At 34.7% G+C, this 18,923-nt stretch overlaps 2 protein-coding genes across 18 annotated transcripts; one reads left to right on the forward strand and one right to left on the reverse strand.

Moving 5' to 3' along the window:
* Nucleotides 1–350: 350 nt before the first annotated feature.
* Nucleotides 351–10,398, forward strand: LOC140891254 (uncharacterized). Of its 17 annotated transcripts, none has more exons than XR_012152463.1 (8): nt 372–490; nt 1,272–1,360; nt 2,141–3,484; nt 3,582–3,788; nt 7,610–7,707; nt 8,044–8,141; nt 9,177–9,360; nt 10,136–10,398. XR_012152463.1 is itself a non-coding variant. In XM_073299656.1 (6 exons), exons 2-6 carry the CDS (start codon nt 1,280–1,282, stop codon nt 9,181–9,183), a joined length of 1,737 nt encoding a protein of 578 aa, XP_073155757.1. In that variant the 5' UTR covers nt 372–490; nt 1,272–1,279; the 3' UTR covers nt 9,184–10,398. The 17 variants fall into 17 exon arrangements, 4 of the variants coding, with proteins under 4 accessions (XP_073155757.1, XP_073155756.1, XP_073155754.1 ...); XR_012152462.1 differs by having other exon boundaries at nt 9,177–9,301; XR_012152473.1 differs by having other exon boundaries at nt 2,141–3,154; nt 3,236–3,484; nt 9,177–10,398.
* Nucleotides 4,671–6,641, reverse strand: LOC140891227 (scarecrow-like protein 23). The gene has a single exon (XM_073299609.1). It carries the CDS (start codon nt 6,319–6,321, stop codon nt 4,981–4,983), a length of 1,341 nt encoding a protein of 446 aa, XP_073155710.1. The 5' UTR covers nt 6,322–6,641; the 3' UTR covers nt 4,671–4,980.
* Nucleotides 10,399–18,923: the final 8,525 nt, after the last annotated feature.

Raw genomic sequence — 18,923 nt, forward strand, 5'->3', positions numbered from 1 at the left:
GCAGATTTGAAATCAGATCAACTAAAATACTTTAATCCAAACGTAATATAATATTATTACATCAATCCTATATATTTAATTTTCTACAATTTGGACTCTCTATTTTGTCAAAATCAGTTTAATCAGATAATTTTATTATTATTTTATTTTTCTACAATTTAGTTTTTTTTTGTGTGTGTGTGTGTGAAGCCGACACAACTCTAATATAACGTTGATATATAATTATATAATTTCATATTAGAATTTTTAATTTAAAAAACAAACTAAAATTAGGAAAAATGAAAGTAGCTCACTCGAAGAGATGCTTTTGATATTTAAAAATAAAATAAAATAAAATTTAAAGGACGACCCTTTGGCAGTCTTTTCAAAATTTTAAATAACAAGCCACTCACCTTGCTTTTCACTGCTAATATTCTCTCCGTTTAAAATCTTCAATCAAACACCTTTGGATGCAGTAGGAAAACCGTCTCTCGGAAGGGGAATCTGTCAGGCAAGTCTGTATTTCACTCGATTTGTAGCGTGTATGAATATGTTCCTGCGATTATGATGCTTCGTTTCTTGCATAGCTGCAATGTTTTTTTTTTTGTTTTGCTTTGATCGATTAATCTGGTGTAAAATCAACTCAACTATTTTGTTTTTCCATCGATTTTTTTAGTGGATTTGATTCAATCAGTCAGTATTGTATTCATACAGTCATACGACTGTATTTTGATTAAAATTTAGACCAGAGCAATATTGTCCTGATTATCCTATTATTCTTTTTTACTTTGTGAGTTGATATTCGTCCAGGCGCCGGCTGAAATCAAACGGCAATTTCTATCTTCTTTTTAACATGCGACTGGTTTTGCGTTTCTTACTATATTTCAAACACGGACAAAACTAAGTGTAAAGTCACCATAGTGAGAACATGTACGACTGTGTTCATAATTTTATGCTTAAATCCATGGGTTATATATATATATATTTATTTATTTTTTAATAGAAGAACTGCTGCTTTTACCCATTTTGTCATATGTTTGGCAGCTAATATTACAATATTAGTCATACTGTCCGAAAGGGATAATGTAATCTGATTATTAACTTTTTAAAATTCAAAGCACATTCGTTATCCATATTTCTTATGCTGTTTTATATGATGCTATTAACCAGTTGTAGTTTTTATCACCGGTCCACCAGCGTTATTTGCATTTTGGAATATATGGATGATATTTATGCGGTCGATAGATCTGATATATGTTACCAATTACCATTATTGATTGAAATTATATCAGATACAGTCATGGAAGACAAGATTCCTAAAGGTTTTAGGCCTATGCCAGATGTTGCTGACAACGTCGAGAGAAATGAAGCTCCCATTAAGGTCAGATTTTTTTTTGGATGTTGTGAACAGAAAGTTTCCAGAGATATTTGTGTGATTAGCTTTAGTTAATAATTAGTTTTAATCATGTTTTCATAAAATAAATAATTTGTAAATACTCTGATCTCTTGAGGTGCTCAAATCAGTCAAATCTTGTTCTTTCTCCATGTATAATAGATTCCATTTCACTTTTCAAAATGTTAGACTAATGGTGATTGCTTCGTCAATTACAAAGCTGATATGCAAACAATTGTTACCGTGCTTGTTTTCTCTAGTATGCAAGGAATAAGAAGGTGAAAATAGATTGTTTTTTTTGTTATTTCCCGTTATTTAAAAAGGTGTTAATTTTGCACTTCATGACTTTATGTTCTTTGTCTGGTTTTAGAAAGTTGTTAATTTAGTTAGTTCTTTATGTTCTTTTTTCTTTTTCTAAAAAGGTGTTAATTTACTATATCTTCATGTTCTTTTTCTTGTTTTGAAAAGGTGTTGTTACTTACTTACTTACTGTCCTAAGGGAGAATCGTCCTGTCATTTTCTGTTCTGTAGGAACAAGATAGCTTATCTTAGTAGTAAATTTGAAAGGCTCCATCATGTACTGTTGATTGTCAAGCATGCCAAATTTTGTTCAGTTTCAGGTACTAACTTAAACCACTAAACTTAACTTGGTCAAGAGGATGAAATTACTTAGTACCGTCGTCAAGGACGTTTTTTCGACCATGCTACACAAGAATGTTGGTATTTTTTCTCAATTGAGGTTCCCTTTTCTTTCATGATATTTTTAAGTTTCAGAAAACAGAAGCAGAGATTGACAGCACAGAGAAGGAAGAAAAAGAAGAGGAAGAAGCCAAAGAAATTACCCTTGAAGGTGGATTCATACATGTAGATAAGGAATTGTTCGATGTGAAGGATTGCGACCACAAAGCTGAGACAAACGCTTTTGCAAACAAAAGGCCAACTGTTGTTGAACATACCGACTGGAATCCCAAGGCAAATAGAGAGTTGCTAGAATCACATGAAAAAGTTAAAGAGCTTGAAGAGGAATTGGTGACAATGTCTGATTTTTTGAAGGATTCTGAATTTGAGAACATGAACCTGAAGAAGGAACTCTTGCTGTCGAAAAAGCATTATCAAGAAAACGTAGAGAAGCATGAAGAGATTTGCCTCGAGCATGGAAGAATGCTTGAGCACAACTCAAAAAGTGAGGCGAGACACAACATAGAGCTTAAAAGTATGCAAGATATGCTGAAAGCTCAAGAATGGAAGAACAAGGAACTGACTGATACGAAGGAAGCATTTGATTGTCTCAGTCTTGATTTGAGGACCTCGAGAAAGGATATGGAAGATCTTAAGTTAGAATTGCAAATTTCTAATGATGAAGCTGGTAGATTTGAGGACTTGCACCAGCAAAGCAGTTTGCTTGCTGCATCAGAAACAAAAAAGGTCTTGGAGTTCGAAAGATTGCTTAAGCTAGCAAAATCCAGTGCAATAGAAATGCAAGATCAGATGATGACGTTACAAGATGAGCTGAAGATTTTGTATGAAAGTATTTCGGAAACTCAGAAAGTAGAAGAGATGCTGAAGAGGACCACTTCTGAACTTTCTACTGTTCAAGGGGAATTGGAGCTTTCACAATCACAAGTGCAAGATTTGAAACGGATGCTAGCTTCAAAGGAAGTTCTTGGCAGTGAATTGACTCAAGAATTGGAACCTGCAAGTGTTTCTGAATTTAAGGCTAAAGAAGACATTTCATCATTTGACAATTTAATGTCATCTACGAAAGAATCCCTTCAAGAGAAGGTATCCCATCTTGAAGATGTTAAATTGAAACAAATGGAAGAACATTCGAAAAACCATGAAATAAAGATGAAAATCATGCAGGAAGAACTAGCTGAATCTAGCATAGAAGTAAATTTTTATGAAGACCTTGAGGACAAGTTGCGGCAGTCAGATGAGAAATTCAGCAAAACTGATTCTCTTTTGTCCCAAGCAATGGTGAACAACAAAGGGCTAGAACAGAAACTGAAAACTCTTGAAGTTGTTGCACTTGAAGAAAAAAATATTGCAGGAATAGAAATAAAAGAGCTGACACAAAGGTTTGCTTCTGAAGGCCAGAAGCTACAGTCTCAAGTTAGTACTCCATCTTGTCTTGTTTACAGAAATTGTGAGATCTTTTTAGATTTTGTTGTCATTCAGATGAATTTATATTAGTATTTTCATCATTCAGATATCTGGTGTTTTGGAAGAGATTAATTCACTTCATGAAACATATAAAAGTTCCAAGAAGGATCTACGTACAGTGATTGAGCGTCTAAAAGAACACTTGAGAGAGAAAAAATCAAACAAATATGCCTCGAAAGCAATAATGGAGGGTGAAGTTAACCCGAAGTCAACTCGAGCATTATCGACAAATATGTCACTTCATAGTACCGAGGTATCTCAATTGACAGCCCTTAAGTTTATTTTTGGTGTGGCTTTAGTTTCAGTTGTTATCGGAATTATTCTTGGGAAAAAGTACTAACTGTGGATCATGTTTGGAAACTATTTTTCTTGTTGTAATATAGTTTGTGTTCAGCTACTACGGTATTTGTTCTTGCAGTTCAATTATGAACCTAACCAAGTTCCGTTGGTTTTGTTTCCTTTTGTGAATCATTATTGTAGTGGATAGGTCATAGAGTGCTTAGCATCCGATTTATATTTATCTAGCACTTCATGTTTTCCCTCCCTTTTGGATGAAATGGAACATTTAAGGTGAATCCATTTGCTTTCCTAGATAAATAGGGTATTTTATGTGGAATCATGGGAATATCAATTTGGTATCTCTGCGATGCTTTGGTTCTAGATTTTTGTGGCATTGATCTTATGCTGAGGATGCTTCTCTAACTTAAAAGGTTATTCTCATTTCCAATGTTCAGCAGTTGCTATTCATTCTTATTAAATAATCTGTTTCTTTTGCGGGACTATCTAAAATCAAGAATGCGATTTTCGGGGTACTTTCTCGCATTGGAGTTGATTACTTTACTTGGTTGGAATGAATACGTCAATGAAGATTGAAGAATCTATCACAATTTAAATACCAACAGTACAACAAATTCTGGCCAGAGCAAAATCTGTTAATTTAAAAATATCTTTTCCGAGACATTTATCCTGCTGAATCAAAGATATTGTGAACAGTGGGCTCAAGCATTAAGCAAGTGTCTGATCATACAGAGAGACTGTCGAGTAAAGTGAATAAAAAGGTGACTTTTGTACCTAAGGTGTCGATCAGGTGCTAAAAGAAACAATAAAAATCACATATTATTGGACGTAAAAAAATCTCACAAACAGACTCCGAATAAGTCCCAAGAATCCATGATTGAATCTCTATGAAGGTTGGCACATTTCTTTATTTCAACATCAAAGAATAATATATATAACAAAATGAACAAATACAATGTATCGCCATCTCAGTGTGATTGTAGAGACTAGATACCAATTTCTCAACCAAGAACATCTATATCTATCCCCTGCTCCATCTCAAAAAAGAACTTGGCTCTGTATCCACAATCCCATCATAAAACTCTAAGCAAGAACATCAATATCGAGATCCATTCCCTTGCTCACATGGAATGTAATAACCCGATCGACTATTCACATGGCTGCCAAGCCGAGGCTGTGAGCAATGGCAAATCTTTCCATCCCAACTTCAGGCATCCACTCTCTTCTACCAATGTATACCCTTGCCAAGGAAACATCCCAAGCAACAAGTTGGCTTGAGCAGCAGGGTTGCCTGCAAGGGAAACCGGTCGAAATCCGCCTTGAACCAACTCATCTTCCCACCTCTCCACCTTCACTTCCCCTGTCCGCTTGGGTCCGCCCACCGCCACAATGTTCCGAATTTCACACCCAAATAGCTGCTGCTCCACCGTGTGCCTCTCCACACTCTCCGTCTCCAATCCGTCCCCTAATGCATCAAATAACGCCGAGTAGTAATGCAACGCCTCCACAAATCGCCCCAAGAAACTCCCTCCATGGCTCAAATCCTGTTCAACAATGGTTATCAGTTTCGGCCTCAACATAGTCAGTATTCTTGAAGCTCCCAAGTCACTCCCCGATACATCATACAAGCAATGATGCATCCAATGCACCACTATGGTTTCTCCCGCTTTGATATTCAATTGATTCAAATCTTTTATGTTTCCAATCTTCCCTTCGATGGGCTGAAACTCGAAAGGAATGTTGAGTGCGGTAGCAAATTCAGCTAAACGCTGACCCGTTGAGTTGAGCAAGTCTGCAGAGGATCCAAACCCTGTGATTCTAAAAGACTTGACCTTTCTTGATTTGGAAGCGAGGATGTGAAACAATCCCGGCCATTGGAGGCCCTGCATGATGTCCAGGTCGATTATGTGGACATGATCAGCACCGTCCAGTGCTTGCTGGATCGCTTGGTTGGCTGTGAAGTGTGAGAATTTGATCAAAGGGGTTACGGAGTTGAAGATTTGCAGCGCGTTGAGGAGTTTTTGGTGGTGGGTTTTGCACAGAGGGCTGAAAGGTGAGTAGATGCTTAGATATGAGCTGATGATACGCGCCGAAAGCGCGTCACCGAAGTATGCGCCGACCCTTTGGGCGGAGGAGCCGAAGGGGGAGGAAAGCTCAGCTATTTCCGGCAGGAGCTGGCCGGCGTCGTCCAGGTTATCCATGGCTACACACTCGGCGCATTGCAGAAGCAACCCGAGCAGGCGGAGCCCCGTCGAGTCATCATCCTCCCGGGCGGAGGCTCCGGCAGCCACGGCCTGCAGCTGATCCTCCCCTTCTTCCTCGGACTGCAGGTCCTTGTCGACGGGGGAGAGATGGGTTCGTTGGCGCTTGATGGGCTCGGCCACAGAAGGGCTGGCCAGGTCAACGGCGCGCTTTCCGGCGGAGGTCATGGCGGAGGAGGAGGAGGCTTTGGGATTGTGTTGAAGGGTTGGCAGTAAACTATGAAGCATGATCGGAGTAAAGTTAAAAAAAAAAAAAAGGAATCAAAAGGATATGTACTTTTGGAAGAAAGGATTCAAGCAAGAAATGACAAGAAAAGTTGCGCGGAGATAGAGAAATGATTGGTCGAGTGGAATTTGTACATCTAACTTTTAGTTGGAAATTGGGAAGTTGGATGTGTGATGATTCAGAATTATTTGTTGTGGTGTTTCAAGAATTTGATGATGATGAATCAATAATGGTGATATAATAGAAAAGAAAAAGGAAAGGAGGGAGAGGTTGTGTGTGAGTGTGTGGTGTTTGGAGCTATCGAGGATTGTGGGACATTGAAAGGGAGTTTTGTTTCTAGTCTTGACTCTTGAATCCATGTGGTGCAATGAAAACACCCAATTGCCCTTGATTGTATATGATAATACCATTTCTCTCCATTTTTCGTAATACATTTTTCATTTCCCAAATTTGAAGCTCTATCAATTAAGTTACCAATTAAATCATATTTATGAGTCATATTGAGGGCAATTGTGAAAAATAAAATGCTTGAAAAAAATTTGGGAACTTTAGTTAAGACAACCTTGGTCAAAGGTCGTGTTTTGGATCATCGTGTGGTTAGAAGTTAGCATTGTTATTGTTGTCCGGTTGGATTGGCATTGGATTTTGTGAACATGGTTTTTGGGAATATCAAAGACATGAATTTTTGTCTTCACATGATAGATATAAGATAAGATGTCGATATTACTTTATAAAATTTATATTGCCGCCTTACTAACAAAAAGATTACGGAACAATAAATTAATGCTACATACCGTTGTCACGTAAAATATTTTTTTTAATTCCTTAATATATATATTAAGATAATTGAATATTATTTTTTTCATATAGAAAACTAATATTTAATGACAAGTCTTGATATGTTAGTCATAAAAGTCATCATGTTAGAAGGAGTTCAATTTCACAAATCTCTTACTATTCTCTTGCTATTTTAAGATGAAGGTCATATACTAATTTTTTGGTTTGTTGGTATGGCTTTTCTCATTTTCCAATAATACTATCTTCCAATACTCTCACAACGTTGGGTAAAAAAAAAAACCACCTCTAGTTCTTTAAGGTAAAAAAACCGTTCCTGATATTCTCTTCTTCAAAAGTTATCGATCAATTTTTTCTCCTTCACAGATCTGGAAACTTCCACAAACCGTCCCTGAATTCCTCTCTCATGAATACAAAGAAAGCCTCCTCCTTTTCTATGTTGACTTTCTCACACTCAAATTCTAAAATTTGTGCACATATTTTATTGACTTGCAGGTTATATATAATAAGAGACTGAGTAGAGTACATGGTTTGAATTTCATACGTTGTACTGAGAAAGAAGCTGAGAAGGTTGCTGACAGTTCCATCATTATGTAAGATTTTTGAGTTTCCCCCGATGGTGAACTATAATAGGTGCTTTAATTTTTTAATGAACGAAGGTAATGATATTTTTTTAAGTAGTGTGTTCAATTAATGTCTCTTATTTTTCATCTGCAAGAGAGTATTGTTACAGTTTATTTTATACACATTTTTTGTCAGTAAGAACTCGATCATTAACTGTTTGACGAAATGTTTCAAAAAGAAGAACAATCTTCATGGCTAGAATTATGACTAGGCTAGAATATTGTGAATCAATTATTTTGTGTTGAAATTTTAGGTACGTTTAACGAACTTGAAATAAGATGATCATCTCTTACTATTTTATAAAGGATTAGAGTACAATAGAAACTGTCTCCAAGTTCTGAAGGTTTTTGAACGAAGACCAGTGGAGTTCATAAAAGAATCATCAAATTGAGTCTTGCATAAGGTAACAAACGCATTCATTTTATTATTTTAAGTTATACGAGTCCTACACTATTCGGGTTGTACTGATTTGCCAATATAAATTCTCTTTTGCTTCTCTACTGCTTTGAAAGAAATCAACCTCTACCTGTTCGATAAAATGTGTGCAAATGAAAAATTATTTTTTACTACACACGACCAAGGCGTAAGGAGACAAACTCAAGTTCCATTTACTTTAGCATCTATAAATGTATTGGTCTTGCAAAAGTTAAGAACTTCACAACTTCAGTTGATAAGTGCAAATTTATGACCCATATAGAAGTTGTGCGATGTGTCCACGTTCATGAGTTTTTTGATTATTTACCTTCTGGATATGGCAGTATTGCAGTAAAAATTATACGTTGAACAAAGAAAAGTTCAAGTAGCAGATAAATTTAAGAAATTCAACCAAGATCTTTATCATGGATGAAAATCATAAAAAGAATTATAACTTATCAATACATAATTTAATAACACGTGTGACCAGAAACAGAAAACTGGAAAGAACTTGGGAAAGATAAGGAAGGAATTTGAGATATAAGTCATTAAATTATTTTTAATCATACGAAATAAAATGGTAGAAATAATTTGAAACACAATAAACAAAAACTTACCATTATAGCCTCTTAATACAAATCAAATACCTTAATTTATTTTATATTCTTTACACAGCCACCCAAATCCATATTCTTATTACCAGTTTTGGTGTGTTGACTGAAGATCGATCAACGCCTGGAGGCTTGACACAATTTGATAGCCTAGAAATATTTTCAATTGAATCAAAAATCTTAGCGTGATAAAGGGAGACAGAAAAACTTGACAGCTTCATAAACTTTATTATTCATGTTTGAAGATTTCATTCAGTTAGTTTAATTCCAGTAGGAATTGTGTTTACAACACCTGCTGGACAGCTTTTTAAACTTATCTGCTCCTTCAACTTTTCTTTTGCAGAATAGGAAATTTTCTTTACATAGATTAGATAAATTAACATATACTTTGTTTCAATATCTTTTTTTACCAGAATATGAATCAAATTTCAAATGAAAGGATGAAACCACTCTGTCTGCATGTCTTCCAACACTTCGTTCTTGGCTGATTACAAATTCAAAACTTAAAGAACCAAAATAAGGGACCAACCGTTGTAAGGTACATAAACTCATACCACATTCAAACTTTCTAATGCTGCAGGGACAAACCTTCACAAGGTATGCAAACCTCCAACTATTTTATTTTAATTTCATGCTTATGATCTTTCTCATTTTTCGACATGCAATTGAAATACCATAACGAATACTTATGTAAAAGGAAATGCCAGATAGATACTTATAAAAATAATAGCATAGATAGATTCATCATGCTATATGAGTTATCTTTCCAGCATAAATATAATTTTCTCATTGTGAGAATTACAAAAACATGTGTTTTAAACCATAAAAATGAAACAAAAGAAAAAATATAATGGAAGGGCTCCTTAATTTTGCAAAAAAATTAAGGACTCTGGACTTCCATATTCTCATCATTCTCTTTGAAGGCCTAATTCCGTCAATGCTTGAAACAGAGACTCTACGATATCTTCCAAAACACAATGACAATGAAATTTGATGCTTGATTACATAAAGTTGAAGATGGCTTATAAATATAAATTTTATTCATATGATTTCAGAATTGGTAAATATTATAAATATTATTCAGTTCAAACTGAAATTGTTATTAATTTGTAGTTTTGCCATGATTTTACTTCATTTACACATTTTAATGTTTCTTTTTGTGGGTTTTTTAATTCCAGGTTTTGAAATACTGTTGATAGCTACGTGATTCAATGTTATATTCTTCTTGGTAGCTTAAAATTTTATGTTGTGAAGTTTTTTTTCGAATTAGTGATTTTTCTTGCAATTTTACTATTGGTGCATGAGTATGTTAATGGTTTTCATATATTATTTTGCTAGTTATCATAATATCATGGCATTGGATTTTATGCAGCAACGACGACTATTCGGTTCCTACAAAGTACTATAGGTCTGCACATAAAAAATGCAAGTGGTCGTGAAGGAAGTTTTAGTTCAAATATGCAGGAATATCTTTCAAGTTTAACTAATGAAATTGCTTATTTCGTTGAATATGTATATATAAGGATTATATTTTCAACTTTTTTTTAGCTCAACTCCTTTCCAAAAGGTACATGATGTTGATATTGTGTTAAATATTTTAGATATATTATTTGACTGCATTAAATTTATTTTGGAAATATGTATTAAGTTACACACGAACGTATTTGTCAAATTTTTTCGTTACACACGCAACGCGTGTGCCACGGTTGCTAATATTAATAAAAAAAATATCAAATATAACATGTATAATGCAAATACATCTTGTATAAGTATTAAATTTTAGACGGTATAAGATGAAGACACTATTTAGAATGATACATAACTGTTAACACAACAATAGTCATAATTACAATTGTTTGAATTTAACTAATCAATTTTATTTTCTTTTCTTTTTCTTTGGAGCTGCTGATACTAAATGGAGAATCGGTATCTAACTAATTTTTGGTACAATCATTTTTCAATTTTAGAATAATATATTTTTTCTTTAATTTGACTCTTTCCAAAACAAAAATATTATATTATATTTTTATTTTTATTTAGTATGATAGATTATACTCAATTTTTCATTATTATTATTATTATTATTATTATTATTATTATTATTATTATTATATATAAGCATATTTAATGTTATAAATAAAAATAGTTACTAAATCAAAACTTTTACATAATATATCTACATTATATTATATTAAATTAAGAGCAAATTGGTGATAAATGTCCAAACCCAAACTTGACTTTGTCCTAGCTCCCTACACATAAGATTTTTTGCAATAGCTCCCTAGGACCACAAAACTTAAATATTTAATTGTTTAATTCTTGTACTGAATTTATGCTTTTTTATGCTTAAAATCTAAAGACTTTATGCTAAAATCTGAATATTTTGTGCTTATTCATGATACAAAGAATTATTCGTAAAAATGGTATCAAAGCCTTAGGTTAATTATTCAGACATAATATTATTCGTTAATTCATGTTTTTCTTTGTTGAGGAGAAGATTTTTTTTTTAAAAGATGACTTCAAACGAATGTTTGAATCAAGAGGATTTTATTCATATGAAATCCTATAAACAAGTTAATCTATTCACAATAGATTACTTACAACATGTTGTGATTAATGCTCTTAATTTTGAAGAGATAAATAAAAATGATTTCTAACTCTCAATTTTTAGAGATTACCCCAGATTCCTCTAAACTCTCCGGAGATCTTAGAGAAATTCAAAAGACGGTACAATATTACAGCAATCAGCTGTATGAAATACCTCGGCAAATTGAAGAAATCCTTAAGAAACATGAAGAAATTCTTGGAAACCTAAAGGATCTTCAAAATAAAATCATAAATCTAGAACACACTTCGGGTTCTAGAAAAGAAAATACAGGAGGAAGGTTACCACTCTCCTTTGGTACCGAACCTTTGTTACATCAGAAAGGTAAAACCAAAATGGTCCAAAAACCTTTAACCAATGATGAAATGATGATTAATCTTATAAAAGCAGTATCAGAAAAAAACACTATCTGATGACTACTTTAAAAAGATTAAATCTCGAGTATCTACAACATCTTGCGGATTCTTTTGCGAATCTCAAAGTAGTAGATCTAAAAATGAATTCCCCTGAGGGTGAACAACCCATAGGGAATCCCCCAAGATATGTGGTTAAAACAGAAGAACCACATAGTGAGTTCCAGGTTGGAGAAAATTCACATCCAGCAGGAACCAGATCGAGAAGGAGTAAAATCCCACTCCATCAAACTCCTTACGGAAAAACTGTTTTAGATCCAATACATCCTTATAGGGTTATGTTAAATCTAGATGTTTTGGACTTAAAAAACAGAGAAGATCTTATAGATGATTGGACGTCAGCTATGAGAATAGCAGCAGGGACATTAGATCTCAATAAAGAAGGATTCATTAAACTTCTACAAATGAGTCTAATGGGATCTGTTAAGATCGCATGGGAGATGATTATGCAAGAAACTAAGGAATCAATCTTAGCAGGAGAATCCCTCAGCGAGATTGGAGAAAGAATGGTCACCCTATTTAAAGCACAATTCATAGGGGTAGACTATTTCAATAATCAAGATACAGAGAAAAAGAGAAGATATACTCAAGCTCTTTATAGCCTCGAGTTACATGATATCTGCTTAGTTGATGAATACATTATGTTATTCATTAAATACAGATGGAATTCAGGAGTCGAGGAAAATATAGCTATTCAGCTATTTTTTGCAAAAATGCCAAGTCCGTGGAGAGAAATGCTGATTAAAGAATATGTTCCAGGCAATCTTGATACATTGGCAAGACGTGCCTCCTTTTTGAAAGAAAAATTAGCAAAATAGTGTAATATGGCAGCATTACAGAAGAACTACAAGAAAATTAAGGGGTATAGATAAGCGTACACCTTTGTGTTGTAGAGAAAATGATCTTCCAACGATCATTGGAAACAGATCACAGGGATTTAAAAGGAAAAAATTCAGAAATAATCCCTATAATAAAAGAATGAAAAGTTCTTGGAAACCAAGAACATTTTGGTCCAAACAAAAGACCAGATCCTATAGATCAGGTAGAAGAAGTGAACCTACAAGAACATCCCCATCAACAGGCTCATCACAAAGCAGGGAAAGAACACCATCAAGAAGAACTTTCAGAAGAACTCATACAAGAGCAAGTGAAAGTTTCAAGGATTGCAACTGCTGGACATATGGAGCAAGAGGACATATATCTACAAATTGTCCAGAAAATGAGAAAAAAGGAGTTAAACTCTTTGAAGCAACACCAGATATGGATGATGCGGTCTTCTTTCAAGATCTAGTCCAAGTATATCAATTTGAGGATATCTCCTCAGATGAAAGCATATACGAAGAAGAGATATTGTTTAGTCGAGAAGTTTCTGAAGATGAATCAGAATCAGAATCAGAATCAGAGTAAAGAGGAAGTGTTTCGCCATGAAACACATGAAAGTTTGGCTGGGTTCTTTAGTCAAACCACGATATCTCATAATATGGTCCAAAGGATTATGAGAGAAAATCCAACATTACAGAAGTACCAAGGATTTTCGGCAGGACAAGTTGAAAGAGTCTTAGGAAACCTAGGGCTAAGACAAAGAAGACATAATTTGATTTATAAGGTATCCAGAAGGGAAATGGCGATCCCTATGGAACTAACCAGTAATCAAATTGAAATGCAGTTAATTCCCTTTGAAAAAATTCGAGAAGAATTACAGAAATTAAAATCAGAAGTAGCAAAGACAATGTCTTGGATTCATATTGGAGCAATCCAGATTATGATCAAGGCTACTTTTAAAGAGGGAATAGATTCACCCATAGATATCGTAGTATGCAATAAAAGAATGAGAAATATACAAGATGAAGTTCTAGGAACTATCTCGAGAAATTTATGTGCAGAAAAAAGAGTGGGAGTTATTTATCCAAGAATAACCTACAATTTAGCTGATAGAGATTTTAGTCGAGCCTTGACTTTGCATCAAAACTTCAAGGAAAAAAGACTAATGAAGGAAGGTAATAGGCCATATTCTATTATGTATCAAATTTCATATGTTCTTTCTAATACTCACCATTCTGAATTATTTATTAGAAATGAGTTCATTGAAATTCCAGAGATCTTTGGGAAAGTTGCTCAAGCAATATACCCGGAAAGAATCGAGTTTCCTTTAATTCAGAAAACAGACATTCAAATTCAAGACAGACCGGTTCTATACAGAGACCTTAAAATAGAACCCCGAAGGTTATCTTTTCAAGGAGACAGAATGACAAGCAGGAGATGAGACAAATCTCCTATTCAAGAAATTCCACCAGAAGAAAAAGAGTTTTCTATAATAGAAAAACTTAGATCTCCAGAAGGATGAAAAAAAGTGAAAATAGTATTCGAAATTACAAGTCATCGGAACTTGTTCCCTTGTAACTCGATTTACTATTTGGAACAACAGGAAAAATGAACTTACCAAGGAGTGATAAATATTGGAGAATTGGAAGTTCAAATCTGGGGAATTCCAGGAAAAGAAATGGATCAACTCATTCTTGGTCTAGAATTTCTGGAGGACCATAAACCATGGAAACGCCTTGAAAAAGGAATAGAGTTCATGGCAAAAGAAAAGACTTGGAGAATTCAATAAGAATTCTACGAAATGGAAAACCAAGAGAATTGGATAAGGGACAATCCCTTAATCAGATTCGAGAACTCTGTTCACAGACAGAGGAAGAAGCAACAGTTGAAATTAGTAAGTCATGAACATGATTTACTAGAACGCATTGAAGAAGTAGAAAGGAGTAACCATACTCTACCTTCTGAGGCCTTTGGGAAACTAAAGGTAAATAGTCTTAATCGGATTACTGAGTTACAACACAGTCTGTTAAAAATAGCGGGGCCATTTAGTAATCCCTTTAAAAAATGACAACAAGTCCTTTCTCCATATACATTTCGATAGGGATGTTATATGAACAATATAAGGCTGAGTATTTTGCAGCTTATATTGACTCGGGAGCAGGAATTTGTACAGCAAAAAGAGGAGTCTTCCCTGAAGAATGTGAAGAGGAATTGCCAAAAATTGCTGGACGAGATTTCTCTCGAAGAATTTTAATTCTTTGCAAAGGAATAAAACAAGCAGAGATCCTTATGTGAGGTGCAGGTCAAACACCTTGGTACAAGGTAAAAACACCACCAATCTATTTCCATGATACAAGAGCTAATATCCTGTTAGGAAATAACTTCTTACAAATGTTTAAGAAGTACACACAAGACAATGAGTCACGAAGACTTATGTTCACTACAATTTGTGATCATAAAATTATCGTTCAAAGACTCAAGGTTGCTTTTTATCGACAATTGCCGATAATATTTCGCAGCCAGCGTGGTGATAAAGGACAACTTTTTCACCCAAAAATGAAAAATCCAAGAAGGTTTGGAGAAACCATGTTGAAAATAACAACATAACAAGAACTCCAAACAGAAGATATGGAGCTTCTCAAGGTAACTCTAAATCACATAGATATAGATTTAGAGAATAAAGTATCCCTTGAAGATGTCAATAAGAGGCTCAAAGAAAGTTACAACGAGCATCCTTTGGCATGGTGGGATAGAAATCAACTCAAAGCCAGTCTTACTCTAAAGGAAGGCAAAAAGTATGAATTCGTCAGATATAAGCCTATCCCGATGAACATAACAGATTAAAGGGGTATGAGAATGATTATCAAGGAACATTTGGACCTTGGTTTAATCAAAGAAGGAGTTTCACCATATAGCAGCCCAGGTTTTCTGGTTAGAAATCATGGTGAAATAAAAAGAGGGAAACGCAGTCTAGTTATTAACTACCAAGGTATTAATAAAATCCTGAAGTTTGATGGGTACTTCATACCGAGTAGAGAACACCTAATTAGCTGTGTACGAAATGCTAGAGTGTTCTCAAAATTTGATTGTAAGTCTGGATTTTACCAGATTCGAATGGAAGAATGAAGTAAGAAATTCACAGCCTTCTCTACTCCACAAGGACACTATATTTGGGAAGTTTTGCCTATGGGATTAGCTAATGCACCCCAGATATTTCAAAGAAAGATGGATAACCTTTTTAAAGATTATTTCAACTTTATATTTGTTTATATTGATGATATTCTTATAGCATCAAAAAAATATAGACGAACACGTTAAACACTTAGAGATTTTCTCTAAAATTTATAACCAAGAAGGACTGATTTTATCTGAAAAAAAAAGCAGTCATAGCAACGAGAAAAATTGAATTCCTCGGTATTGAGATTGATGAAACTGAAATAATTCTACAACCCCATATTGTGAAAAATGTAAAGAATTTTCCAGATAAACTCAAAGATGTAAAACAACTCCAAAGTTTTCTTGGAGTAGTTAATTTTGCAGGGATGTTCATTAACAATCTAGCAATGTACAGAAAGGTGTTCAGTTCTTTGTTAAAAAAGGATGTTAGGTTTATATGGACCGATGACCATACTAAAGGGGTAAACCAATTAAAAGAGATATGTAAGAATCTCCAAAAAATGGCTATACCCGTAGATGAAGATGATTTGGTATTATTTACAGATGCCAGTGACGATTGGTGGGCAGCAGTCCTTACCAAGATCACTCTAGATGGGGAAATACCATGCAGATACTGTAGCGGTCTTTTTTCAGAATCTGAGGCCATTAGATGACATATCAACGAGAAGGAATTTTATGCAGTTAAAAGGGCTTTTGAAAAATGACCATTATTTTTACTTGCTAAAAAATTCACTCTGAAGGTTGATAATACCCAGGTAAAAGTTTTTCTAAAAAATAAGATTGAATCTAAACCTGAGAAAGCTAGGTTATTAAGATGGAAAGCATTATGTCAAAATTATATTTTTGATATTGTTATTATTAAATCTCATGAAAATATTCTTGCAGATTTCTTAACAAGAGATGGAAGACAGTGACGTGGATTTCATCATGAAAATGCAGAGGCATCTCAGGGAACACCTTGGGTTGCTTCAAAACGAGTTCAACCAGTTAGCCATTAATGCTGAAATGGCCGGCAGATTACAACAAGCTGATCGGATCAAAGTATCTAATCGAATTATAGGATGTATGCAAGCTCAAACACAACTATGGGCTGCTATTCAAGGGCCAATTATGAAGGCTATAGGGAAACCATTGGTTTCTCATAAACAAGATATGCTAAAACCATTGGTTTTACAAGAACAAGAAATACAACCACCGGTTTTGAAACAAGATGTTAAAGAATCTAAAACTCAAGAAACAAGTGCTAATCTATCATCAGCTTTTGATGATCTGGATGAAACAACAATTGATGAGGATAACTCATCAAGTCAACCCTCCGCCTCTGGGGTAAAAGAAGAAGAGATCAATCTTAGGCCCAATACTGGCAAGGGCAAATCTAAGATTGATACTAATCCATCTATTATTTCTCCATTCCAGGTTTATCAACAAAGGTGGGAGAAATTGAATACAAGGAATGAAATCAACCCGAACACTTGCAGGGTTGATGTTGCAGGAATATATCCAAGGGTTTGGCTAAAAAACAATGTCAATCCTAAAGATGTAAAACTCTGGTATGAATTTGGGGCTTTGGCCTCAGTTTATACAACATCACCAAGCTTCCCGGAGATATCACAGTTACCAAAATGAATCCAGGAAGCAGTCCAAGAAACATGGGCAAATAATGATCATTTGGCCAGAGGAGATGTGCTTGAGTTATACTTTTTCAGTGCAGCTCCAGAACCAACAGTGAAAGGATCACACAAACCCTTTCATTTTATCAAGCTGAGGAGACCTGATATAAACAGTCATAAATTTATCAAGGATCTTAAAACTGAAGAAATACCTTTGGTGTCCACTTTCGGGGAAAATGAGATCTCAATCAGAAGGTCATGGGGTATTTGGGTCTGTCTTACTGAGATGGATAAAGTCAAGTTTCCATTCAAATTTTATCAGAATTCTGTGAATGGATCATTCCTGTTAAACACAATGACAGAAAAAACTACAGCATTTGCAGAAGAACTCTTCGAAAAGAAGAGAAATCTTTTGTGGAACAACAAGCTGCCGGGGAGTAAAGAAACTCGCCGAAAATTCTGTAAAATGGCTCATATTGGACGATGGTCAGAGAATATCTGCCCAGAATGCCCAAATCAGAAGGAGCCACAATTTGGAAAAACCTTTAGACCCCGAACGGATCGAAAGGATTTTTCCGAGACAAGCAAAGGTGGACAAAGACCACCGAAGATGCGTTTTCACAGGGGCCTACTTCAAAAGCAAAAGATGCCCCAACAACAATAAAGCTGGCATGTGAGGAGAATAAAGCAAAAAAAAAAGTGGCAGACATGTGATTCCTCCACTAGTAAAAGATGTCATCAATAATGGCATAAAAAAATTCAAGACAGCTGTCTCCTCCACTAGTAAAAGATGCCATCAATAATGACATAAAGAAATACAAGACAACTGTGAGATTCCCTGAAATTTCTCGGTGAAACGAGTGGAACTACAGCTATAAATACAGGAATTTGAGGAAGCTGAAGATATCGATCATTCCCTTCAGTTTTCTTACAAATAAATTATTGTAATATTTCTCTCTCTTTGTATTAAGTTTTCTTTTATGTATTTCAAGAACAAGGCTACTATGAGTAGCTAAACAAGTTGTCTTCTCCTCTTCAAAGGAGTTGATTTATGTAATAATATTATGTCTGAATAAATTTCCTAAATCTCTCGTTCTTTCATGTTCATATTTTATAATTAAATTTATATATCATACGCCTTAAGGTAGAAAACGAATTAAGGCTGTGCTGGGTGTCGTTGAAGGAGTTTGTGTAGAAACCATCTGTTGCGACTGCGTGGTTGGAGTGTGAGGAGCACTTCGTAAAACTCGGCAGGTATGACCCGACGACATTATGGTCAAAAAGGTATTTAAATTTAATTCATCTTACGGAAGCATGTTGGACCCTAATTTGGAGTATATCGGCTGGAAACCTTGCGTAACTAATAGTCTTGCATGGCCGGGACTGGTTCGATAGGTATAACAAAGCCACGTACAAAGGATTAGTTTTAATTATATTTTAATTCAAATATGGGGACCACTAAGGAGTAAAAATAAAGAAAGGGGTGGATAGGGAGTTAAGTTCTAAAGAAGTTTGGTAGTGGGGAGTTTAAAA

The sequence above is a fragment of the Henckelia pumila genome, chromosome 3 (genome assembly GCF_033568475.1).
Source record: "Henckelia pumila isolate YLH828 chromosome 3, ASM3356847v2, whole genome shotgun sequence".
Classification (NCBI taxonomy): Eukaryota; Viridiplantae; Streptophyta; class Magnoliopsida; order Lamiales; family Gesneriaceae; genus Henckelia; species Henckelia pumila.